At 37.5% G+C, this 27,143-nt stretch overlaps 1 protein-coding gene across 1 annotated transcript in view; it reads left to right on the top strand.

The window, feature by feature from the left end:
- Positions 1-27,143, top strand: part of MSH4 (mutS homolog 4) — a 98,407-nt gene that overhangs the window by 14,515 nt on the left and 56,749 nt on the right. Inside the window, exons 4-8 of the mRNA XM_023207522.2 lie at positions 2,303-2,413; positions 6,816-6,931; positions 8,151-8,324; positions 12,521-12,693; positions 21,003-21,070. Of these exons, the coding sequence (XP_023063290.1) occupies positions 2,303-2,413; positions 6,816-6,931; positions 8,151-8,324; positions 12,521-12,693; positions 21,003-21,070 (642 nt within the window). The remainder of the gene's footprint in view (positions 1-2,302; positions 2,414-6,815; positions 6,932-8,150; positions 8,325-12,520; positions 12,694-21,002; positions 21,071-27,143) is intronic.

Raw genomic sequence — 27,143 nt, 5'->3', positions numbered from 1 at the left:
TCAAAAATATATGTTATTATTGCCTATTTTATTGTGTAAAGTGGTCTATGAATTGTTCTGTTGTGTTTTTGTTTCTCAAATAAATCCCCTTTTAAAAATGCAATTCAATGTCTTTAAAATTGTTTTTGAAGTTATTTCTTCCAGAACTGTGTTTTTGGGATTTCGGTCTTTTGGTATTGGGATTTTGGGGATTTTTAGACTTTAAGAATTTTGCTCTTTTGGGATTTCGACATTCAGGATTATGCCTTTTGAGATTGTGTCTTTCATGATTATGGCCCAAACCTGTCATAATGCTAACTCCAGAGGGTTATTTCCACTGAACTGTATTTGAACTGTATTTTTTCAGAGGTAAAGAAAACTAGTATCTTAGATCAGTCATAATTTAGCCTCTTAACTTCTTGCCTTCACTTCTTATTTTGCCTTCATTTTATATCAGTCATCATTCATTTGATCCACTTGCCTATTGTCATGGGAATTTGCATGATCTATCAGGTAGAGATAGTTTGCTCCTAATTTCTATGTTATTTAACCCAATTATTATTTTATTTTATTTTTAAAAGGTCTTGCTCTTTTGCCTAGGCTGAAGTGCAGTGGCATGATCATGACTCACTGCAGCCTCCCACATCAGCCTCTTGAGTAGCAGGGACCACAGGCATGCACCACCACATACAGCTGATTTTTAAATTTTGTGTGTGTGTGTGTAGATGAGGTTGCTCTGTTACCCAAGCTAGTCTCAAACTCCTAGACTCAAGTGATCCTGCCCCCTCAGAAGCTGAATTGCTCCTCGGGTTCCCAAAGTGCTAGAATTATAGGCATGAGCCATTGAGCCTAGTTAATTATTATTTTGAAGATGTGATCTAGTGTTTTATTTCTAGTGTTTCATTATTTTTTGATTCTCTTCCCGTAGTTCCTCTTTATGGTCCTCCAGTATGTAGACTTCCCTTTCCTAATAATTAATTTTTTATTATACTTAACAACCTTAATGATATTAGTATTGCATACTAACTTCATCTGTAGGTACTTTATACTTTTATACAATTTCAAAAGAGTAGGAAAAAAGTTTTTAAAAAACAGGAATGTTAGACAAATTGAGAATTTCTGTGTTTAGAATAGTTCTAAGAAATACACCTTATTTTATGAAAAGCTAAGGCATAAGGCAGATGTTTCTCATCTGTGTTTACGTACTTTTCAACACTTCATCTGTACCAGTGTGGCCATACTGATTGTATTGCCATAGTTACCCTTTTTTTTTTTGAGACAGTGTCTCACTTTGTCGCCCAGATTGAAGTGCAGTGGCACAATCTTGACTCACTGCAACCTCTGCCTCCTGGGTTCAAGCAATTCTCCTGCCTCAGCCTTCCAAGTAGCTGGGATTACAGGTGCACACCACCACGCCTGGCTAATTTTTGTATTTTTAGTAGAGACAGGGTTTCACCATGTGGGCCAAGCTGGTTGTGAACTCCTGACCTCTAGTGATCCACTCACCTTGGCCTCCCAAAGTGCTGGGATTACAGGCGTGAGCCACCTTGCCCGGCCTATAGTTACCCTTATTGGATGTATTTATATTTTTCATGGAGATGGATAAAATACTAAGTATAAGTATTTATTTTAAAAAATTTTATTTTGGGAATACATATTTGAAAAGTTCAAATTAATTTTTGAACTTAGGCTGTTAGAAACTATTATGAGTAAAATATATCCTATTTTTATGACAGTATTTTATATTAGTAGTTATATAGGAGATATATGTTTAATATACTACCATTAGAAATATGTACATATATATTTTGTTGTTGTTGTTGGTGGTGGTGGTGGTGGTGTTTGTCTGTTTGTTTTTGAGACAGATTTTCCCTCTGCCACCTAGGCTGGAGTGCAATGGTGCCTGGTGCGATCTCAGCTCACTGCAACCTTTGCCTCCTGGGCTCAAACAATTCTCATGCCTCAGCCTCCTGAGTAGCTGGGATTACAGGCATGCACCACCATGCCTGGGTAATATTTGTGTGTGTGTGTATATATATATATATATATATGTATATTTTTTAGTAGAGACAGGATTTCACCCTGTTGGCCAGGTGGGTCTCGAACTCCTGGCCTCAAGTGATCTGTCCACCTCAGCCTCCCAAAGTGCTGGGATTACAGGTGTGAACCCACTTGGCTAGAAACATATTTTAATTGAAATATATCATTAGGACAGTTATAATTTTGTGTATCTATGAATTAATTTTAAATACTTATCTCAGAAAAATATGAAGCTTTTTTTGTTTCCTAAGCTTTATTTAAGAAATTATTCAAATGATTTCAGGTGATCACTAAACTTAAAATTTTGTCACCTTTGGAAATAATAATGTCAAATACTGCTTGTGCTGTGGGGAATTCCACCAAGTTGTTCACTCTGATCACAGAAAATTTCAAGGTAAGTGATGTTTACTGTTGGTAACATTCAAGATCTAACCACTTATTTATTTATTTATTATTCATTTATTTTTTTGAGATGGAGTTTCACTCTGTCACCCAGGCTGGAGTGCAATGGTGTGATCTCATCTCACTGCAACCTCCAGCTCCCGAGTTCGAGCGATTCTCCTGCCTCAGCTTCCCGCGTAGCTGGGACTACAGGTGTGTGTCACCACACCTGGCTAATTTTAGGATTTTTAGTAGAGATGGGATTTCACCATGTTGACCAGGCTAGTCTCAAACTCCTGACCTCAAGAGATCTGCCCACCTCGGCCTCCCAAAGTGCTGGGATTACAGGCATGAGCTACTGTGCCCAGCCCTAATCACTTTATTTAAAATTTATTTAATAATATCATTATAAAGAACAATAATTTTAGTAACTTTATATTTAGTGTCCTAAAGTAGTTACTAAATACAAATCCTAATCTAAGGGACTGTTAATACAGCTAATAAAAATGATAGGGAATTTACTTATTTGATTTGGCACGCCTGATCTACTTTAAACAAAAGAAAAAATGTTTTAGGTAATAAGGAAGTTTCTCCCAGTATACAAGGGGCAGACCCATAGAGAAAGCATAGGTTTCCCTTTCACGTATTTTCCTGAAAACTACTTATTGTGCTGTCAGACTGGTTGAAATTGAAGTTCTTAGGAGACAGCACCTATCAGCAAGTACCTTTTTCTATAGGGAATTTAATTTGTGTTACAGAATTGTTTCAGCTTCCCCTGGTAACATGTGCTGCCTTAGGATTAGCCTGCTACTCTAGTGTCCATCTGTAGGACTGTGGTGGATAACCACTGTGGAACCTTATCCAACAAGAATGTGGACTGTGGTTCCAAACCAAGTAGACAGCATTGCAGTTGGAATAATTCCTTAGGAGTGCAAATTATTTTCAGAATATGATATATATATATCATAATATATATATAATTTTGAGATGGAGTCTCGCTCTGTCGCCCAGGCTGGAGTGCAGTGGCCGGATCTCAGCTCACTACAAGCTCCGCCTCCCGGGTTTACGCCATTCTCCTGCCTCAGCCTCCCGAGTAGCTGGGACTACAGGCGCCCGCCACCTCGCCCGGCTGGTTTTTTGTATTTTTTAGTAGAGACGGGGTTTCACCGGGTTGGCCAGGATGGTCTCGATCTCCTGACCTCATGATCCACCCATCTCGGCCTCCCAAAGAATATACTATATTTTGTTATGTTTGTAGACTTATCTTTTACTTTAACACATTTCGAACCAAGCTGAGGTTTGGAGTCTAATGAGTTCCTTTCCCGTTCCTAATATATTTGGCATCTGCAGTTATATAAGATTTGTCATGGTGCTCTTAGAGATCCTGTATAGATGAGCTGCCTTTGACTCATTGCCAGAGAGAGTCCCTATTCTAAATCTATTGTCTCTATTAGACAAATTACTTTATCTGTTCTTTTTCATTTATAACTTTATACTTCTTTTCATTATGCCTATTTATCCATACCTTTCCAACTTTCATTTTTTGTTGTTGTTGCTGTTGTTGTGATTAGGTCTTATAATTATTTTGGTTGTAAGTAACAGAAATCTAATGTAAACTACCTTATGCAAAAAAGGAAATGTATTGGCTTATGTAACTGGGAAGTCAATGGTTGAATAGATCCTGTTCCTACTGTCAAAGGTAAACAAAGCCAAACACTAGCTAAATATTTTAATCAGTAATAGGCTGTTGCAACAGAGAAAAGAGTCCAGTGTGGACTGAATTGAACTTCAGTTTATACTGGGCATTTTAATGGGAGAATAAGGGAATAAGGAGGAGTAAGCACAAGCTCATTAGAGTCAGGGAAGTAAAAAATTATTACAACAAGAAGTAAGACTGGTTGTGGTGGCTCATGCCTGTAATCCCAGCACTTTTGGAGGCCGAGGTGGGTGGATCACGAGGTCAGGAGATCGAGACCATCCTGGCTAACATGGTGAAACCCCATCTCTACTAAAAATACAAAAAAATTAGCCAGGCCTGGTGGCACGCGCCTGTAGTCCCAGCTACTAGGGAAGCTGAGGCAGGAGAATCGCTTGAACCCGGGAGGCGGAGGTTGCAGCGAGCCGAGGTCCTGCCACTGCACTCCAGCCTGGGCAACGAGCAAGACTCCATCTCAAAAGAACAACAACAACAACAAAAATCTGGGTTTGCTGACTGGCACTTACCGAAGTTAGGCTCCTACTCTCCCACAGAGAATAGGAGACAGGGACCCTATCTTTAGGTGTTAAGTGGAATACACAGTAAATTTTTTTTTTGGCAGCCTGAGTTTTCTTAGGCTGGCATTTTATGAGAGGCTAAGGTCATCCTAGGGATGTGACTTTGAGCAGTTAGAAGCACTGTTAGTGTTTCGTTCATGTCTTTATAGGCCGGATGGAGGGTTAGTTGAGAAGAAGGCTCATAGTAGCCCAGGTAGAGTTTGGTCAAAGAGAGAATCTTTATCACTACTCTCATGCCCCATATCATCCTTTTTCTACTGCAGATAGTTTACTTCTATGAGATTTAAGAAGATGATTGCTAATGGCTCAAGGCTGATGTCATCTCAGCTTAGCTAACCCAAAGGGAAAATAATTTCTTTATTCCAGTGTCCACGTATAATTTCCAGGGAAGGATGCTGACTGATCACGCTTTGTTCATTTTCTCACACGTTACAGTAATCACTATTTCTTGGGGTAGATACACTATGATTGACTAATCCTTTTGCAGTGGGATGCAGAATACTATGATAGCTAGGCCTTCCAGAATCACATGGAATGGGGGATAACTCCTCCAAAGGCAAAAACAACATAATTTCAGTACATTTGAATAGTAAGGCAGTACAGCATTGTGCTTAAGAATAGAGAAGTCAGATTGTCCCAGTTTCAAATCTTGACTCTAAGCGACCTAGTACAAGACACTTAGCTTCTTTGAGCTTCAGTTTTTTCATCAGTAAATTAGGAACAATAGGAAGTACCAACCTCCTAGAGAATTGATATTTTATATAAGGTAATCAGAGATGGCCTCATTGATAAGGTTACATTTGGGCAAAGTTCTGAATGGAGTGAGGGAGCAAGCCATGGAGGTATTTGTAAAAGTATTCTAAGCAGAGGGAAAATTCAGTATTATTATTATCATTATTACTATTATGACTACACTTACCATAAGAAGACCTTCATTAGCCAGGTGCAGTGACATGTGCCTATAGTCCCAGGTACTTGGGAGGCCAGGGTGAGAGGATCACTTGAGCCCAGTAGTTCAAATCTAGCCTGGGCAACATAGTGAGACCCCACTCTTAAGAAAAAAAAAGACCTGCATTAAATCAAAAGCAATATGAAGTAGAAGAAAAATGGACTTCAAGGAAATCTAAATTTGAGTCTCAGCTTTGGCACAGATCAACTGTATAATATCAGAAAAGTTACTTGACTTTTCAGAATTTTATTTACATGAAAACCAAAGTTAATAAGATATGTCCTTACTTGGTCATGATATTTTTTTCACTCTTAACAGCTCGTATGTAGTCCATTGATATAATATTACCTTTTCTTAACCATTAGATTTATTCAAAGGAGGTAAACCTTTTACTTAACAACTTGATGCTTTTTAAAAGTTCCATTATCAACTGGGTGCTGATGTCTCACACTGGTAATTCCAGCACTTTGGGAGGCCAATGTGGAAGAATCACTTGAGCCCAGGAGTTTGAGACTAGCCTGGGCAACATAGGGAGAACTTGTCTCTGCTTAAAAAAAAAAAGAAAAAAAAAATTAGCCAGATGTAATGGTGTGCCTGTCCCAGCTACTCAGGAGAATGAAGCAAGCGATTGCTTATATCCTGGAGTTCAAATTTGTGGTGAGCTATGATCATGCTGCTGTACTCCAGCCTAGGCAACAGAGTGAGACCCTGTCTCAAAAAGATTATAATTTTCTCTTTGTTCTAAATAAATTCAATTCACTTTATGTAAATAGTATATCATAAATAGGTAGAATTGGTGTTTTCATCTTTTCACCTAGGACATTATAAGAATCTAACCTTTCTCAATTATAATAGACTATGGAAAGATGAATATAAAACTGTGAAAGGTTATTTCTATACAAAAAATTACTAAAAGGTATAGACTGTCATGTTTATTTTTATTATTGTATCTAACATATTCCATTAAATCTCATAAGAGTAAGGTCTAATAAGAGATACAAACTGTACTATAATTCACTTAGCAAGGATAATCATTCTTTTTATATAAATAAGAAAAGTTCTTATGTAAATGTTGAAATTTTTATACAATATTTAAGTCACTTACCTAGTTACGAGCATGTGTTTAAGAAAGCAGTTTTGGGCAAGCACATGGCACTTCAAACTTTATTTTGAAATTAAAACTTCTTTTCAGAATGTTAATTTCACTGCTATCCAAAGGAAATACTTCAATGAAACAAAAGGATTAGAGTACATTGAACAGTTATGCATAGCAGAATTCAGCACTGTTCTAATGGAGGTTCAGTCCAAGTAAGTTATGTATTTATTTATTTTTTTACTAGCCCACAGCTACCAATATCATATCAAGTAAGTTATAACTTAAGGAAAGCAAATAAATCTCCAGTGTGAGTTCCACAAGGGCAGGGACTTTTGTCTGTTTTGTTCTCTGCTGCATTCCTACCATATGGAAAATTCCCTGGTTCATAATACACAGTAATTATTGAAATAGTGAAATAGTTAACTAAAATGTATACACAAGGCATATATTGCTAACTTAATTTATATAGAATTTCTCCAAATTAGTCATAATCTATTGACCTAATTGTTGCTGTTCACTTTACTTTGGAGTGAAAAGCTCAAGTAGCTATAGTAAACTGGAAATGTGAGGGCATAGAAGCGAAACACAGGTAAAGCTGTGTTCCTGTTTCTTCCTGTCTTTACTCCTAAAAGATTCAGCATGAGACAGAGAATGATATTTTTGGAACACATATTTCCTAAAACATACGAAATAGATGCTTTCTTTGAGCTAGGTTGGATTACCTGTTTACTCAGTTAAATAACAATCATTCTCACTGAGATCATAACATACTTCTCTATACATTGAGACTTGATTCTACCATTAAAGTACCAGATTTTTCCAGGCTGGGCACAGTGACTCATGCCTGAAATCCCAGCACTTCGGGAGGTCAAGGAGTTTGAGACCAGCCTCAGCAACATGGCAAAACCCCATCTCTACCAAAAATACAAAAATTACCTGGATGTGGTGGTGCATGACTGTCATCCCAGCTACTTGGGAGGCTGAGGCAGGAGGATTGCTTGAGCCTGGGAGGTGGAGGTTGCAGTGAGCCGAGATCATGCCACTGCACCTCAGCCTGGATGACAGAACCAGACCCTGTCTCAAAATAAATAAACAAAGTATCAGACATTCCCAACATTATCTGAATACTTAGAATGATACATCAAAAATTGATGCAAATTACCTTTGATTGAATGTTACCTCCTAACACAGGATTTATCAGAATTTAAAGTCCCTTAAGTGTCAGACTTGAGCAAATGATTTATTTTCATTAATTTTTATGATTTAGAGGTTATTTACCTAGTTTTCAAAAATATGAAATACCTGGTTTACCTTTTCCTTTTGAGTTTAAGCAATGCTATGCAAATATTTATAATTTTTCTTAAATTAAGGGGAAATAGATAATTTTTTATATTAATGACTTATAGTGATGTATTATTGATCATCTTTTAGGTATTACTGCCTTGCAGCTGTTGCAGCCTTGTTAAAATATGTTGAATTTATTCAAAATTCAGTATATGCACCAAAATCGCTGAAGATTTGTTTCCAGGGTAGTGAACAGACAGCCATGATAGATTCATCATCAGCCCAAAACCTTGAATTGTTAATTAATAATCGAGACAGTAGGTAAGATCATCCATTTTATTTCTTATAAAATATATCGGTATATTTTATTTTTTTCTATAAATAGTTACTTTAAAGTTGTGTGTTTTTTTTGTTTGTTTGTTTTGTTTTTTTTTAATTTTGAGATGGAGTTTCACTCTTATTGCCCAGGCTGGAGTGCAGTGGTGCGATCTTGGTTCACTGCAACCTCTGCCTCCCAGGTTCAAGCAATTCTTCTGTTTCAGCCTCCCAAGTAGCTGGGACTACAGGCATGTGCCACCATGCCTAGCTAATTTTTGTATTTTTAGTAGAGACAGGGTTTCACCATATTGGCCGGGCTGGTCTCGAATTCTGGATCTCAAATTATCCACCTGCCTCGGCCTCCCAAAGTGCTGGGATTACAGCCATGAGCTACTGCTCTCAGCCTAAACTTCTTTAAATTATTTCATGGAGAATTGTATTTAAGAGGTAGGGTCTTGCTATTTTGTCCAGGCTGGTCTTAAACTCCTGGGCTCAAATGATTCTCCTGCCTCAGCCTCCCAAGTAGCTGAAACTATGGGCACAAACTGCCATGCCCAGCTAATGGTGGAGAAATATTGAATAAGCATGTTTTAAATCATTGTACTGTTATTGCTGAACTGGTCAGGTGTTTCACCAAAATCAAGTTTTAAAAAGACGTTTGTACTAAATAACAAAAAGCAACCCCATTCAGAACTGGGTAAAGGAACTTAATAGACATTATTTTCAAATGTCTATTAATAGACATTATTTACAAAGAAGGTAAATAAATGGCCAATAAGTAAGTACCTGAAAAGATGCTCAACTTTACTAGTCATTAGGGATCTACAAATCAAAACCACAGTTAGATAGATATAGAACTACATTATCATTGTCAAACATTGTTTGACTTCCTGCTATGTATTAGGGATACAGATACTTAAATGATAGAATATCTGATCTCCAGCAGTTAGTATTATAGTTGAAAGGAACAACTGAGAAGTCTTTTCACAGACTTAAATGAAAGAATACTCAGGTTAAAAGATGGATATTCTACCTACTGAACTATCTGAATAGCTGCAATGCTTCCATAGGCTTACTGCGTGTTCAGTGCAGTCTTACATCCATTGATTTCTATAACAAATGGGAGGTTTATGTGTGCCCCTTACCTCCTTTGTTCCCGTATAAATAAGTTCTCAAAAAAAAAAAAAAATTGTACATGTGATGGGAGACCCCCCCCCTCCAGCTAGTTGATATGAGTAGTTTCCTACAAATTTGTTTAAATTGGTATGACAAAAATCTGGTAGAATGATGACTAAATCTCAAAAGTCATTCTTGTTTCCTCTCCTTTCACGCCTCAGATTTGATCCATCAGAAAATCCTTTTTATCTAGCCTTCAGAGTATATACCAGTGCTGGATCACTTCTCACCATTTCCAAGGCTACCACCCTAACCCAAACCTCTATCATCTTTAGCATAGACTACTATAATAGCCTCCTAACTTTTCTTTCTGCCCTCTTCTTACCCTCCTATAGTTTATTCTCAACGTATTAATAGTAGTCAGACTGTGATATCCTTTTAATCCAGAAATCAGATCTAGTAACTCTTCTGCTGAAAACTTTCCAGTGGTTCTCCTTACATTTACAATAGAATCCAGACTCTTTGGCCTACAAGGACTTCTGTGTCCTGGCTTCTATCAACTTCTTCATTCATCTCCCTCTATTCTTACCCCCACTTGCAAAGCTCCACTAACCTTGATCTTCTTTTTTGTTCTGGAGCCAGACTTCCTGGGCTTAAATTACTGCTATGCTACTTACTTGGAAATCTTAGACAAGTTACCTAATTTCCTTGTCTTACATTCCTTCTGTTGTAAAATGATGTGGCCAATAATAGTGTCTCTCTCATAACATGGTTATTAGAATAAACAAGTTAATACATTTAAAATGCTTAGAACCATTCTGGGTACATACTAAGTATCATTTTATATTAGCTCTCCTCATTATTGTTGTCATGATTCCCATCCCATCATCATCGTCTTTGCTGCCTTCATTTTTAATCATTCAGTTCTCAACTCTACTGTCAAATTCATAGGGAAGTCTTTCTTAATCAACCTAACTAAAGCAACCATCCTGGTCCTTCTCTGTATATTCCTGTTTTTTTTTTTAATTTTTTTAAATTTTTTGAGACGGAGTCTCACTCTGTACCCCAGGCTGGAGTGCAGTGGTACAATCTCAGCTCACTGCAAGTTCCGCCTCCCAGGTTCACGCCATTCTCCTGCCTCAGCCTCCCAAGTAGCTGGGACTACGGGCGCCTGCCACCCAGGTCCAGCTAATTATTTTTTGTATTTTTAGTAGAGACGGGATTTAACCATGTTAGCCAGGATGGTCTCGATCTCCTGACCTAGTGATCCACCCGCCTCGGCCTCCCAAAATTCTGGGATTACAGGCGTGAGCCACCACGCCCGGCTTTCTTTCTTTTTTTTTTTTTTTTTAGCAGTTTCTGTACCTGAAATTATTTTCTTGATATGATTATGTGTTTATTGTTTTTATTGTTTATTTCCCCTTCCTCTTTGTCTTGTCTTCGGTCATGGTCAGTAAACTGACAAAAGTTATTGGCAATGGCTGGGTGCCGTGGCTCATGCCTATAATCCCTGCACCCTGGGGAGGCCAACGTGGGTGGATCACTTGAGGTCAGGAGTTCAAGACCAGCCTGGTCGCCATGGTGAAACCCTGTCTTTACCAAAAATACAAAATTTAGCCGTCGTAGTGGCACACCTGTAATCCCAGCTAGTCAGGAGGCTGAGGCAAGAGAATCACTTGAACCCTGAAGGCAGAGGTAGTAGTGAGCCTAGATAGTGCTACTATACTCCAGCCTGGACAACAGAGCAAAACTCTGTCTCAAAAAAAGGAAAAAAGTTATTGGCAATCGCCATTAGGCTGTAAGGTCCATGAAGGTAGGTATCATGTCCATCTTGTATGCCCAGTGTTTAGCCTAGAGTTTTGAATATCATAAGGGCTCAAAAAATATTTGTTGAATATGAAAATGAATCAGGTTTTTTACATGTATTATATGAAGTTGTCGAATAAATAGTTCAACTAAATGCATTTTTTTGTTTGTTTGTTTCTTTGTTTTTGTTTGTTTGTTTTAGACAGAGTCTCACTTTGCAGCCCAGGCTGAAGGGCAGTGGCACAATCTCGGCTCACTGTAACCTCTGCCTCCCGGGTTCAAGTGATTCTCATGGCTCAGCCTCCTGAGAAACTGGGATTACAGGTGCCTGCCACTATACTTGGCTAATTTTTGTTGTTTTTTTTTTTTAGTAGAGATGGGGTTTCACCATGTTCACCAGGCTGGTCTTGAACTCCTAACCTCAAGTGATCCACCTGCCTCTGCCTCCCAAAGTGCTGAGATTACAGACATGAGCCACCATGCCTGGCCAGCATTCTTTAGAATAGCTCATTTCTTTATAAATCACCTAGAAATTATGAAATTCTCTTGTGCTTGTCATTAGAACTACATGATTATAGTAAATACTTATTTTAACAATATAAAAGTCCCTCCACTGTTAAGGATATAGTATTGATATCTTACTATTATGGATGGAATAAATAGACTAGAAAACTTTATATTAGTCTGAATATTGTAACTGATCTATAAAAGAAGTCATAAAGTACAAGGAGATTCTATTCATCCTTGTTAAAGTGTAGTTCATTGACCAATAGCATATTTGGGAGCTTGTTCAAAATATATCTAAAAACATTTTTTTGAGACAAGATCTCACTCTGTTACCACACTGGAGTACAGTGGTGCAAGTATGGTTCATTGCAGCATCGACCTCCTGGGCTCAAGCAATCCTCCCATCTCAGCCTCGTGAGTAACTGGGACTAAAGGCCTGTGCCACCACGTCCAGTTAATTTTTAGTTTTTTATAGACACGGGTTCTCACTATGTTGTCCATGCTAGTCTTAAACTCCTGGATTCAAGCATTCCTCCTGTCTTGGCCTGCCAGAGTGTTGAGATTATGGGTGTGAGCCACCATGCCTGGCCCGAAATGTAGATCCTCATGCTTTTTCTTAGACCTACTGAATTAGAAACACATGTAATTGTATGCACAGTAAAGTTTAAGGATCATTGCTGTAGATTATAGGATTGTTTAATTACAAAGTGATGTGAAATTTTCTTGCATTTTTCTTTGTATTCTTAATGACATTTATTGTGTTTTGAAAGGAATAATCACACCCTCTTTGGTGTTCTAAATTATACTAAGACTCCTGGAGGGAGTAGACGACTTCGTTCTAATATATTAGAACCTCTAGTTGATATTGAAACCATTAACATGAGATTAGATTGTGTTCAAGAACTACTTCAAGATGAGGAACTATTTTTTGGACTTCAATCAGGTAAATCAATATTATTTAATGTTATAAATGCAAATCATTAAAAAATGCAATTGACTTAGTTATTTTTCCATGTTTCTGAAAGACAAGTAGTGGTGTAAATTCTTGTAGTCTTTTATGAAAGCTATTTTCCTGAAATTTTCTACTGAATCCTGCAGTAAATAATTTCAGAGGTATATTATGTAATATATTTTGATTTCCTGTATGCTTTTCTTTTCCATTTTTTTCTGTTTTTTGTTTGTTTGTTTGTTTGTTTGTTTTGTTGTTGTTCATAGATACCTTATATTCTTTTTCTCCATGGTAATCCTCAAAGACGGGAAAATTTGTCCAGACTAGGTAATTATCAACAGATAGGATGTAGTAGTTTCCTAGGCTGCTCTAAAAACTAATACATACTCCATGGTTTAAAACAGCAGAAAGTTTTTGTCTTATAGTTCTGGAAGCTAGAAGCTGAAAATAAGGTGTCAGAAAAACCATGCTTCCTCTGAAACCTATAGGGGAGAATCCTTTGCTCCTTTCTAGCTTTTGGTGGTCGATGTCAGTCCACGATGGGCCTTGGCTCACAGGCTTGTTATTGCAATCTCCGCTTCTATTGTCATGTGGTTTTCTCCCTGTGTGTATTCACATTGTCTTCTTATAAAGACACTAGTCATATTGTATTAAGACCTACCTTAATAACCTCACATTAACTTGATTACATTTGCAAAGGCGCAATTTCCAAATAAGGTCACACTTACAGATACCCGGAGTTAGGACTTCACAGTGTCATTTGGGGGTCACAATTCAACACATAACATGGGATAAGAAAACTGCCATTGCCTCAGGGTCTGTTTCTGGAGAACTCAACCTAACACAGTCACCAACAGCATATTGCTAATTTTTTTTTTTTATTCACTTTAAGTTCTGGAATACATGTGCTGAAATGTTCTGAACATGCAGGTTTGTTACATAGTTATACATGTGCCATGGTAGTTTGCTGCACCTATCAACCCATCATCTAGGTTTTAAGCCTTGCTTGCATTAGGGATTTGTCCTAATGCTCTTCCTCCCCTTTCCCTCCACTCACTGACAGGCCCCAGTGTGTGATGTTCCCCTCCCTATGTCCATGTGTTCTCATCGTTCAACTCCCACTTATGAGTGAAAACATGCGGTGTTTGGTTTTTTTTTTTTTTTTTTTTTCTGAGACGGAGTCTTGCTCTGCCGCCCAGGCTGGCGTGCAGTGGCCGGTTCTCAGCTCACTGCAAGCTCCGCCTCGCGGGTTCACGCCATTCTCCTGCCTCAGCCTCCCGAGTAGCTGGGACTACAGGCGCCCGCCTTGTCGCCCGGCTAGTTTTTTGTATTTTTTTAGTAGAGACGGGGTTTCACCGTATTAGCCAGGATGGTCTCGATCTCCTGACCTCGTGATCCGCCCGTCTCGGCCTCCCAAAGTGCTGGGATTACAGGCTTGAGCCACCGCGCCCGGCCGGTGTTTGGTTTTCTATGCCTGCATGAGTTTGCTGAGAGTGATGGTTTCCAGCTTCATCCATGTCCCTGCAAAGGTCATGAACTCATTCTTTTTTACGGCTGCATAGTGTTCCATGGTGTATATTTTCTTTATCCAATCTATCACTGATGGGCATTTGGGTTGTTTCCAAGCCTTTGCTATTGTAAATAGTGCTGCAGTAAACATACATGTGCATGTGTCTTTATTAGAATGATTTATAAATTTTTGGGTATATACCCAGTAATGAGATTGCTGGGTCAAATGATGTTTCTGGTTCTAGATCCTTGAGGAATTTCCACACTGTCTTCCACAATGGTTGAACTAATTTACACTCCCACCAACAGCGTAAAAGTGTTCCTATTTCCCCACATCCTCTCCAACATCTGTTGTTTTCTTACTTTTTAATGATCGACATTCTAATTGGTGTGAGCTCGTATCTCATTGTGGTTTTGATTTGCATTTCTCTAGTGACCATTGATGATGAGCTTTTTTTCATGTTTGTTGGCCACACAAATGTCCTCTTTTGAGAAGTGTCTGTTCATATCCTTTGCCCACTTTTTGATGGGGTTGTTTTTTCTTGTAAATTTGTTTAAGTTCCTTGTGGATTCTGGGTTTTAGAGCTTTGTCAGATGGGTAGATTGCAAAAATTTTCTCCCATTCTGTAGGTTGCCTGTTCACTCTGTTGATAGTTTCTTTTGCTGAGCAGAAGCGCTTTAGTTTAATTGGATCCTAATTGTCAATTTTGGCTTCTGTTGTCTTTGCTTTTGGTGTTTTAATCCTGAAGGTTTTGCCTATGCCTATGTCCGAATGATATTGCCTAGGTTTTCTTCTAGGGTTTTTATGGTTTTAGGTCTTACATTTAAGTCTTTAATCCATCTTGAGTTAATTTTTGTATAAGGTGTAAGGAAGGGATCCAGTTTCAGCTTTCTGCATATGTCTAGCCAGTTTTCCCAGCACCCTTTATTAAACAGGAAATTTTTCCCCCATTGCTTGTTTTTGTCAGGTTTGTTGAACATAAGATGTTTCTAGATATGTGGTGTTATTTCTGAGGCCTCTGTTCTATTCCATTGATCTATATATCTGTTTTGGTACCAGTACCATACTGTTTTGTTTACTGTAGACTTGTAGTAGTTTGAAGTCAGGTAGCATAATACCTTCAACTTTGTGTTTTTTGCTTAGGATTGTTTTGGCTATATGATCCATTTTTGGTTCCATATGAAATTTAAAGTAGTTTTTTCTAGTTCTGTGAAGAAAGTCAGTGGTAGCCTGATGGGAATAATGTTGAATCTATAAATTACTTTGGGCAGTATGGCCATTTTGACAATATTGATTCTTCCTATCCATGAGCATGGAATGTCTTTCCATTTGTTTGTGTCCTCTCTTATTTCCTTGCATTCTTTTTGTAGTTTTCATTGAAGAGGTCCTTCACTTCCCTTGTAAGTTGTATTCCTAGGTATTTTATTTTCTTCATAGCAGTTGTGAATGGGAGTTCACTCATGATTTGGCTCTCTGCTTGTCTATTACTGGTGTGTAGGAATATTTGTGATTTTTGCACATTAATTTTATGTCCTGAGACTTCGCTGAAGTTGCTTATCAGCTTAAGGAGTTTTTTGGCCGAGACGATGGGGTTTTCTAAATATATAATCATGTCATCTGCAAACAGAGACAATTTGACTTCCTCTCTTCCTATTTGAATACTCTTTATTTCTTTCTCTTGCCTGATTTCCCTGGCCAGAACTTCCAATACTATGTTGAATAGGAGTGGTAAGAAAGGACATCCTTGTCTTGTGCCGGTTTTCAAAGGGAATACTTCCAAGCTTTTGCCCATTCAGTATGATATTGGCTGTGCGTTTGTCATAAATAGCCCTTATTATTTTGAGATAAGTCCCATCAATACCTAGTTTATTGACAGTTTTTTAGCATGAGGAGGTGTTGAATTTTATCGAAAGCCTTTCTGCATCTATTGAGATAATCATGTGGTTTTTGTCATTGGTTCTGTTTATGTGACAGATTACATTTATTGATTTGCATATATTGAACTAGCCTTCCATCCCAGGGATAAAGCCAACTTGATTGTGGTGGAATTTTGATGTGCTGCTGGATTCAGTTTGCTAGTATTTTACTGAGGATTTTCACCTCAATGTTAATCAGGGATATTGGCCCAAAATTTTCTTTTTTTGTTGTGTCTCTGCCAGGTTTTGGAATCAGGATAATACTGGCCTCATAAAATGAGTTAGGGAGGAGTCCCTCTTATTCTACTGTTTGGAATAGTTTCAGAAGGAATGGTTCCAACTTCTCTTTGTACCTCTTGTAGAATTTGGCTGTGCATCCATCTGGTCCTGGGCTTTTTTGGTTGGTGAACTATTAATTACTCCCTCCATTTCAGAACTTGTTATTGATCTATTCAAAGATTCAACTTCTTCCTGATTTAGTCTTGGGAGGGTGTATATGTCCAGGAATTTATCATTTCTTCTAGATTTTTCTAGTTTATTTATGTAGAGGTGTTTATAGTATTCTCTGATGTTAGTTTGTATTTCTGTGGGATCAGTGGAGATATCCCCTTTACCATTTTTTTATTGTATCTATTTGATACAATAAAAAGAATCTATTTGATTCTTCTCCATTTTCTTCTTTGTTAGTCTGAGTAGTGGTCTACTTTCTTACCACTCCTATTCAACATAGTATTGGAAGTTCAAGCGATTCTCCTGCCTCAGCCTCCCAAAGTGCTGTGATTACAGGCGTAAGCCACTACACCCGGCTCTTATTTTGTGTTTTGAGGGATAACAGCATGACACCACTTTGAGAAAGTGTTAGTAAGTCTATATAAAAACTTTTAAGGTTATATATTACAGTGATAATAACCATGAGTCCTTAAGAAATAGTTATCATTGTTTACTGTATTTCAGGTATGGGAAAATAAGTACATTTTTAAACAATCTCTATGTTAAATGGTTACAGTTTATTACTTATTTATATTTATTTTTATTATTTTTTTTGAGACAGAGTCTGGCTCTGTTGCCCAGGCTGGAGTGCAGTGGCACAATCTTGGCTCACTGCAACTTCCACCTCCCTGGCTCAAGCCATCCTCCCACCTCAGCCTCCTGAGTAGCTGAGACTACAGGTAGGCACCATCACACATAGCTAATTTTCTTATTTTTTGTAGAGACAGGGCCTCACTGTGTTGCCAAGGCTGGTCTCAAACTCCTGAGCTCAAGTGATCTCCTGTCTTGGCCTCCCAAAGTACTGGGATTATAGGCATGAGCCACCACACCTGGGCTGAAATGGTTAAAAGTTTTTTTAAAGAATACCTGGGGATATTTAAAAGAGATAGATTACAATTTTCTATAAATTTATTTTTGTAGAACACTACAAGTTGGAAAATTGAGAAGAATAAAATAAGTTTTTGAGTGGTGGTAAATGCAAGACACTTTACACATTGTCATAGTCTACTTGTGTTGCTGTAATAAAATACCTGAGACTGGGTAATTTATAAAGAACAGTGATTTATTTCTTACAGTTCTGAAGGCTGGAATCTGCAAGGTAAGGGACCTGTATCTGGTGAGGGCCTTCTTGATGCATCATCCCACACCAAAAGGCAGAAGGACAAGAGAGTACACATACAAGAGAGAGAGGAAGGGGAGCAAACTCATCCTTTTATCCAGAATTTACTTCCAGAACAAGTCACCCACTTCTGTGATAACGGCATTAATCCATTCATAAGGGCAGAGCCCTCTTCACCTAATCACCCTTTAAAGGTCCAACAAGATTGCATTGAGATTAAGTTTCTAATGCATGAACTTAGGGGACACATTCAAACCATAGCATTCTGCTCCTGGCTCCCCCAAATTCATGTCCTTCTCACATGCAAAATAGGCCTAAAGTCTTAACTCATTTCAACACTTACTCAAAAGTCCAGAATCTCATCTGAAGCAGATATGTGAGACTCGAGGCATGATTCATCCTGAGGCAAATTCCCCACCAGCTATGAGCCTAAGAAATTAAACAAGTTATCTACTTCCAAAATGTTGGGACAGGCATAGGATAAACATTTCCATTGCAAAAGGGAGTAATAGGCAATAAGAAAGGAGTAACAGGCCCAAGGAAATCAGTTCAAACCTCACAAGGAAAATAATAGTAAGTCTTAAAGCTGAAGAATAATCTTCTTTGACTCCATATCCCGCATCAGGGGCACAGTGGGGTAAAAGTTGGGCTCTCAAGGCCTCAGGCAGCCTCAGGGCTTAGTCCACTCAGCATCTCTCATGGTTTGCAGGCTCATGCCTATGGCTTTCTCAGACTGGAATTAACATGCTGGTGCCCCCTATAGTTCTGTAGTCTCAGGGTAGGGAGGTGGGGGGTGATTACCCCACTCCCATGGCTTTACTAGGCATTGCCCTAGTGGGGACTCTGTGAATGATGGCCTCTGTCCTATGGCTCCACTAGGCATGGTGGGGGCTCTCTGTGGTAGGCTCTCTGTGGTGGCTCTGCCCCATGATAAACCTCTGCCAGGGCCTCAGGCTGTCCTCAACATCCTTTGAAATTTAGGCAGAAGTCACCATGGCTTCATACCTTTTGCATTCTGTGTGCTTGCAGAATTAGCACCATGTGGACACTGTCAAGATATACAGCTTATACCTTCTGGAGCAGTGGGTTGAGCTGCAGCTGGGCTCACTTGAGCTACAGCTGTGGTGGCTGAGAGGCGCTATGCCAGAATTGAGGGAGCAGAGTTCCAAGGTGCTGCAGGGCAGCAAATGCCGAGGTCTCACAAGCACCTCGCTGGAAACCTTTCCCTCAAGGTCCTAGCTTCCCTAGATTTCTGAAGTGTTTTTGGAGTCATTTTCATTGTTTTCATGAATAGAACCTGGCTTCTTTCTATGCTAATATTTTTAGCAATCACTTGACCACACCCTTACTATTCTCCCCTGAACATACATTTTATGTGGCCAGGCTGAGAGTTTTCCTAATTTTTTTTTTTCCTGCTTCTTTTTAAATTATAAATGTCATCTTTAAAGTATTTCTCTCTTCTCTCATTTTACTGTGAGTCACTGAAAGAAGTTATGCAATATCTTGAATTCTTTGCTGCCTAGGTAGCTCTTCTGCCAGATATCCTAGTTCATTCCTCTTAAGTTCTGCCTTCCACAATATCCTAGGACATGGATACAGTTCTGCCAAGTTATTTGCAACTGTGTAACAAGGATGGCCTTTACTCCAGTTTCCAAGATTTTGTTTTTCAGTTCCACCTGAGTCCTCATCAGAATGGCCTTTACTGCCCATATTTCCACCAATGTTCTGATCATGACCCCTTAAGTAGTCTTTACAGCATTCCAGACTTTTCTTACATTTCTTTCCTTTTTCTGAGCCATCACTAGAATTGCCCTTAATGTTCTGTTCATGGCAATCTGGGTTTTTCTCTAACCTGCTCCTCCAAATTCTTCCAACCTCTACCCATTCCCATTACTCAATTCCTAAACTGCTTCCACATTTTCAGGTATTTGTTATAGCAACAACCCCAGTCTTGGTACCAATTTTCTATCTTAGTTTGTTTTGTGCTGCTATAACAGAATATCTGAGACTGAGTAATTTATAAAGGACAGAGATTTATTTCTTACAGTTCTGCAGGTGGGGAAGATCAAAGTTGAGTGGCTCACAGCAGGACCTTCCTGCTGTGTGGTAACATGGTGGAAGGGCAAGAGAGCATGCATGCATATGAGAGGAAGGGAGCTGAACTCATCCTTCTATCAGGAACCCACTCTCATGATAATAGCATTAATTCACTCACAGAGGCAGAGCCCTCATGACTTAACCATCTCTTAAAAATCCCACCTCTCAAGACTGTTGCAGTGGGGATCAAGTTTCCAACACATGAACTTTGGGGGGCATATTCAAACCATAGCACAGGTATCACCTCACTTAATTCTCACAACACACCTGGGAGGTAGATGTTATCAGCATTTAAAAGATGAGAACAGCTATTGTTTACAGAAGTTACATAACTCTTGGGAAGGTTATGTGGTTAGTGGTTGAACTATACTTTTAAACCAAGCATCTTTTACGTATCATGAAGAAAAGTAGAGATCAAAAAGGTGAGAAGAAAATTATGATAGACAATACCAAAACCAGAGAAGTGGTTTCAAGAAGGAAGGTAAGTCGTGTTGCTATAATCAAATACCTGAGGCTGGGTAATTTACAAAGAAACGAGTTTATTTGGGTCACAATTCCAGTGACTGGAAAGTCCAAGAGTATGACATTGGCATCTATTCAGCCTCTGGTCAGGGCTTTCATCATGCATCATAACATGGAGGACAGTCAAGGAGGAAATAGACATATGCAAAGAGCAAAATGAGGGACATCCTCACTTTATAACAACCTGTTCTTGTGTGGGAACTAGTCCCTTTCTGTGTAAACTAATCCAGTTTTATTAAGGGGCTAACTCACTCATCTCGGTAGGAATGGCACTAAGCTGCCTGTGAGAGTGGAGCCTCTGTGACCCAGATGTTTTTCCACTAGACCCCACCTATTAAATGTTTTATCTCCCAACATTGCCACACTAGGAATTAAGGTTTCAACATGAGTTTTGGTGGGGACAGGCAAACCACAGCAGAAGGGATGGTTAGCAGCATTAAATTTTGAGGTGAGATTGAGTACTCAAAATTAACAAAAGGACATTAGAATTTAGTTATATTCATTTTACACGTAAGATAAAGAAGACAAAACAGGTAATATTTGCAGGTAGAACTGTTCTATTTTATTCTTTGAGGATAGTATTTTACATAGTCAATATTTTCTACTGTACCATAAAGTTTAAATACTCACATTTGTTTGTTTGTTTCAGTTATATCAAGATTTCTTGATACAGAGCAGCTTCTTTCTGTTTTAGTCCAAATTCCAAAGCAAGACACGGTATGTTTTTGTATACATTTTGTGTTTTATTATACATTATGTGATGGAACTTGTCTTAATGTAATGTAACAATTGGAAAATATCAAAATGTTTTGGGAAAGTCCTTCATTATTGATATCTGGAGTATTTTATGCCATTGTAGAGGAAACTTTTTTCCTAATGTATTTTCCTGTATGTTATAGTGAAATTTAAAATTTCAGTCAGGCATGGTGGCTCATGCCTATAATCCCAACACTTTGGGAGGTCAAGGCAGTTCAAGACAAGCCTGGGCAAGAAAATGAGACCCCATCTCTACAAAAAAATCAAAATATTGGCTGGGCATGATGTTGCATGTCTGTAGTCCCAGCTACTGGGGAGGCTGAGGTGGGAGGATAACCTGAGCCTTGGGAGGTCAAGGCTGCAATGAGCTGTGTTCACATCACTATACTCCAGCCTGGGCAACATAGTGAGGCCTTGTCTCAAAAAAAAAAATAATTGTTTTTTAGATAGTTAAGGAATTAGCCTATTTTTACTGATCAAATATTAAGGAGTTACATATAATTTTCAAAAGACTTAGACTATAATAATATTTGCCTAATAAATAACTAAAATATATTAAGGCTAAAGAGTTTAGATTCTTCTTAAAAGTGATCACTATGTGAAGTTTGATTAGTCTTCAAATACTATTATTATTATTATTATTATTTTTGAGATGGAGTTTCTCTCTGTCACCAATGCTGGAGTGCAGTGGTGCGATTTTGGCTCACTGCAACCTCTGTCTCTCAGGTTCAAACAATTCTCTTGCCTCAGCCTCCCAAGTAGCTGGGATTACAGGCACCCACCACCATGCCTGGCTAATTTGTGTATTTTTAGTAGAGACAGAGTTTCACCATGTTGGTCAGGCTGATCTTGAACTCCGCCCACCTCGGCCTCCCAAAGTGCTGGAATTACAAGTGTGAGCCACCACGCTTGACCAAGTCTTCAAATATTCTTAACCTTTAAGAATGAAACAACATCTTTACTGGATATTTTTCAAATTTAAATAGTGCTTAGGGGTACATTCTGTAAAGAAAGTAATAGCTTTCATTCTTCCGTTTATGATGAACTGAAGAATATTTACTATAATGAAATACAGGTATATTTTTGCCCATATGCGTAAAAAGAAAAGAAGTCAGGCACATCAATAAAATTTAATTTATAATTTGATGACATTTGTAAATCCATTGAAAGCTAATCTATGTTTGGGAAGCCTTTTTGTATTATAAAGAAAATACTCTTACAGTTCATTTATAATAAAAGCATCACTAGACTGAAAAGCTTTAGCTGTTGGGCAGGCACAGAACTTAGTTTCCTTAAATAATTGAAGCTGCTTATATTTCAATATATACAAATGGGAAGTAACCTAAAACAACTGATGTTTGGCATTAAATTAGCAGCCCTCATAAAATAAGTTTGGAAGTATCCTTTGCTCTTTAATTTTCTGGTAGAGTTTACATAGAACTGGTATCATTTCTTCCTTACATATTTGGTGAAATTCACAAATGAAGCCATTAAAGCCTGGAATTTTTTTGGTAGGAAAGTTTTTAACTATCAATTCCACTTATTAAATAGGCATAGTGCTCTTCAGGTTATCTATTTCTTCTTGAACGAGCTTTGGTAGCTTGTGGGTTTTAAAGAATTTTTCATTTCACCCAACTTTTCAATTTATCAGCATAAACTGTCTCACATAATACCCTTCTTATATCTGTAAAATTGGCAGTGATACACTCTCTCATTCCTGATGTTGATAAAACTTTCATATGTTCTCTGTTTTTCTTAATCAGCCTGGCTCGACGTTATCAATTTTATTGGTATTCTCAAGGAACCAACTTTCTATTTCATTGGTTTCTCTTTTTTTCTCCTGTTCTCTATTTCACTGATTTCTGGTTTTATCACTCTTTCTTCTGCTTACTCTGTGCCTACTGTTCTTTTTTGAGGTTGTAAAGGAGGAAGCTGAAGTAATTGATTTGAGACCTGTTTTCCTTCTAATATAAATATTTTAGTATATAAATTACTCTCTGAGCAATACTTTAGCTGTATTCCACAATTTTAGATATGTTGTGAATTCTTTTTCATTCAAAAAGGTCAAAACACGTTCTAATTTATTTTTAAAAATTCTTTGATGTATGGGTTTTTAGAGGTATGTTATTTTATTTACAGTATTTGGGCACTTTCCAAATATCTTTTTGTTATTGGTTTCTAACTTAATTCCACAATGGTCACAGAACATGTATTAGATCCTTTTAGCTTTATTGACATTGTTTATATGGCCCAAAATAGAGTTAATCTTAGTAAATGTTCCATGTGAACTTGAAAACCATGTGTATTTTACTGTTGTTTGTTGGAGCGTTCCATAAATGTCAGTTTGTTCAAGTTGTGTGGTAGTGTTCTTCAAATCTCCTATATCCCTAAGGTGTTTTACATTTTTGTTGTTGTTGTTCTTCTTCTTCTTTTTGTTCTATCAGTTATTAAGAAAGGAGTGTCAAAATCTCTAAATGTAATTGTGGATTTGTCTATTTTTCCTTGCAGTTTTATCAGTTTTTATCTAATGCGTTTGGAATCTTTGTTATTAGGTTCATACACATTTAAGATTGCTATGTTCTCTATAAATGGAGACTGTTATCATTATGAAATGACCCTTTTTATCCCTAGTAATATTTTTGCTATGAAATCTACTGTGTCAAATATTAATATAGCCACTCTGGCTTTCTTTTGGTTAGTGTTGGCATGGCATATCTTTACCATCCTTTTGCTTTTAACTTATTTTTGTCTTTACATTTAAAGAAGGTTTTTTGTAGGTGAGACATAATTAGATCTTAACTTTTTGCATGCAATCAGAGAACACTTTACTTTTAATTGAGGTATTTATTACATTTATTTATTACTTTTATTTATTACTTAATAAGGTTATTGATATGTTTTATTCAAATCTGCCATTTTTTTCTCATCTGTTTACTTCCTTTTTTCTTTTTTTCTGCCTTCTTTTGTATTATTTTTTATGATTCCATCTCATTTCCTTTGTTGGCTTATTAGATATAACTCGTTGCCTTTATTAGCTTAGTTATTGATTTAGGGTTTATAGAATACATCTTTAGCTGAATTCAGTCCATTTTTGTTTATGTTTTATTTTATTTTTTAAGACAGAGTCTTGCTCTGTCACCCAGGCTGGAGTGCAGTGGCGCCATCTCGCTCACTGACACCTCTGTCTCCCAGCTTCAAGTGATTCTTGTGCCTCAGCCTCCCTAGTAGCTGGGACTACAGGCATGTCACCATGCCATGCTAACTTTTGTATTTTTAGTAGAGATGGGGTTTCACCATGTTGGCCAGACTGGTCTCAAACTCCTGACCCTAAGCAATCCACCTGCCTAGGCCTTCCAAAATGTTGGGATTATAGGTGTGAACCATCAGACACAGCCTCAGTGCACTTTTAAATAATATTATAATACTTTACATATGATATAAGAGCCTTGCACTAGTATACCATCATTTCCCTCTTCCCTAACATTATGCTATTATTGTAATAGGTTTAATTCTACATATATTTCACAATTCATTTTTAAAAATAAGACAGCTTTATTGAGATGGAATTACATAGAATACAATTCATGCATTCAAAGCCTACAATTTAATTGTCTTTAGTGCATTCACAGAGTTGTACAACCATCACCACAGTCAATTTTAGAACATTTTAATCATCCCCAGAAGCAATCCTGCACCCATTAGCAATAACTTCCCATTCCTTCTAACTGCCTTTCCCCAGCCTTAGATAACCACTAATCTATTGTCTGTTTCTACAGATTTACCTATCCTGGACATTTTATAGAAATGGAACATTTTAATATGTACAGGTAGTCTTTTGTGACTGGATTTTTTAACTTAGCATAATGTTTTCAAGTTTCATGTTGTAGCATTTATCAATACTTTATTCTCTTTATTGACAAATAATATTACATTGTATGGATATAACACATTTAGTTTATTGATTTATCAGTTGATGGATATTTAGGTTGTTTTCACTTTTGACTATTATGAATAATGCTATGAATATTTGTGTGCAAGTTTTTCTAGGTACATACATTTTCATTTGTCTTGATATATATCTAGGAATGGAATTGCTGGGTCATGTGATAACTCTGTTTAATAATTTGAGGAACTGCCAGATTGTTTTGCAAAGTGACTTCATCATTTTAGGTATCTACCAGCAGTCTTTGAGGGTTCTGATTTCTCCACATCTTTGCCAAGATTTATTATTATCTTAGTTTTTGATTCTGGTGAGCCTGTTGGGTGTCTCATGGTTTTGGTATGCATTTCCATGATGACTGACAATGTTGAGCATCTTTTTATATGCTTATTGGTCATTTGTACCTTCCTTGGAGAAATATTTATTCATATTTTTTGCCCATTTTAAATTGGGTTGTTTGTATTTTTATTTCTGAGTTGTAAGAGTTCTTTATGTGTTTTGGATACCAATCCCTTATTGTATATATGATTTGCAGATATTTTCTCCCATTCTGTGGGTTGTCTTTTCACTTTCTTGATTAAATTCATATTAATCCCCTACCAGAAAAATGAATACTTAACTCTTTTTTCTTCCTTATCTCCCATAAACACAGATACTTACATCCCTACTTTTCATCACCCAGTATTATTATAACGGTTTTAGTTAGATCAAAATTATTATGAAAATTAGTATGTTATACAGAGCTGAGCCTGCATGACTTTTTGTGGGCTTTTCCCCAGAAATTAGTAACTATTTTTCTTTTCCTCTTTTTTTTTTTTTTTTTTTTTTTGATATAGACTTTCACTCTGTCACTCAGACTGGAATGCAGTGACGTAATCTCGGCTCACTGCAACCTCCGCCTCCCAGGTTCAAGTGATTCTCCTACCTCGGCTTCCCAAGTAGCTGGGGTTACAGGCACCCCCACCACGCCCGGCTAATTTTTGTATTTTTAGTAGAGATGGATTTCACCATGTTGATCAGGATGGTCTCAAACTCCAGACCTCAAGTGATCTTCCTGCCTCAGCCTCCCAAAGTGCTGGGGTAACAGGCATGAGCCACCACACCTGACCTGAATTATTTTATTGTTAGATTCAAGTTACACAATATTGGCAGAAATATCACAGAAGTGATGATGTGTTCTTCTCATTGCATCTTCTTATATGGCACATAATTTTGATTTGTCTCATTATGATGATAAGTTTGTATACTTGGTTGAGATGGTGTAAAATTTCTGTACAATTATGATTTCCCCTATTTCATTAATAAGTATTTTGTGGGGAGGTAGCTTGAAACCATGTGACTATTTTGCTCTTCTTTCAATTTATCCAACTTTCAATTTATGTATGTATGTTTGTATTTAATCCATATGGACTGATGATTTTATATTCAATAGTCTATTAATGTCAATTTATTTTGATTTTCACATTGTCTCAGATTTGACCTGTGCAAGCCTCTTCTAATTTGCTTCTATGCTCTTTGGAAATGCATCCACAATTCTTTGAGAACTTTATCATTTTCTGCCTCAAGAAAATAAGCCAGGCTTATCTTATACTTTCCTTGGTAGCCTTTGAATCAACTATTTCTTCCAGGAGTCCTGGTTCATTTTAGTGAGGAATGGTATTAGAAATCAAGATATGAGCACCAGGTGTACTTATTGCTATTGGGGTATCACCGTTCTAAAACCCCTCATGGCTAGGGAATAAGTGTATGTATGTATGTGTATGTATGTGTGTGTGTTTGTGTGTGTATGTATATATGTATATATGCATAAATATAGATATTGACCTCTATATTTATTTCTGTATTTATCTATACAAAATAAAATTATGTGTTTGTACCAATACTTCCAATTTCAATTTACCATCACAGGGTTTACACTAGTTTTCTCTCTTTCCATATTAGTAACTCTCTTCTCTGTCAATGAAAAATCTGATGAGGAATCCTATTATCCAATGAGCAGTCCTCATTATTCTTAATATATTAATATATTTGATATATTCAGGAGGAATACCAATCTCCTACTACTGCCACTCCCTCCCCCATGCAGATACCATC

This window comes from Piliocolobus tephrosceles, chromosome 1, assembly GCF_002776525.5.
Source record: "Piliocolobus tephrosceles isolate RC106 chromosome 1, ASM277652v3, whole genome shotgun sequence".
Taxonomy (NCBI): domain Eukaryota; kingdom Metazoa; phylum Chordata; class Mammalia; order Primates; family Cercopithecidae; genus Piliocolobus; species Piliocolobus tephrosceles.
The sequence above is the reverse complement of the archived record's forward strand: the minus strand, read 5'-3'. Positions and strand labels throughout refer to the sequence as shown.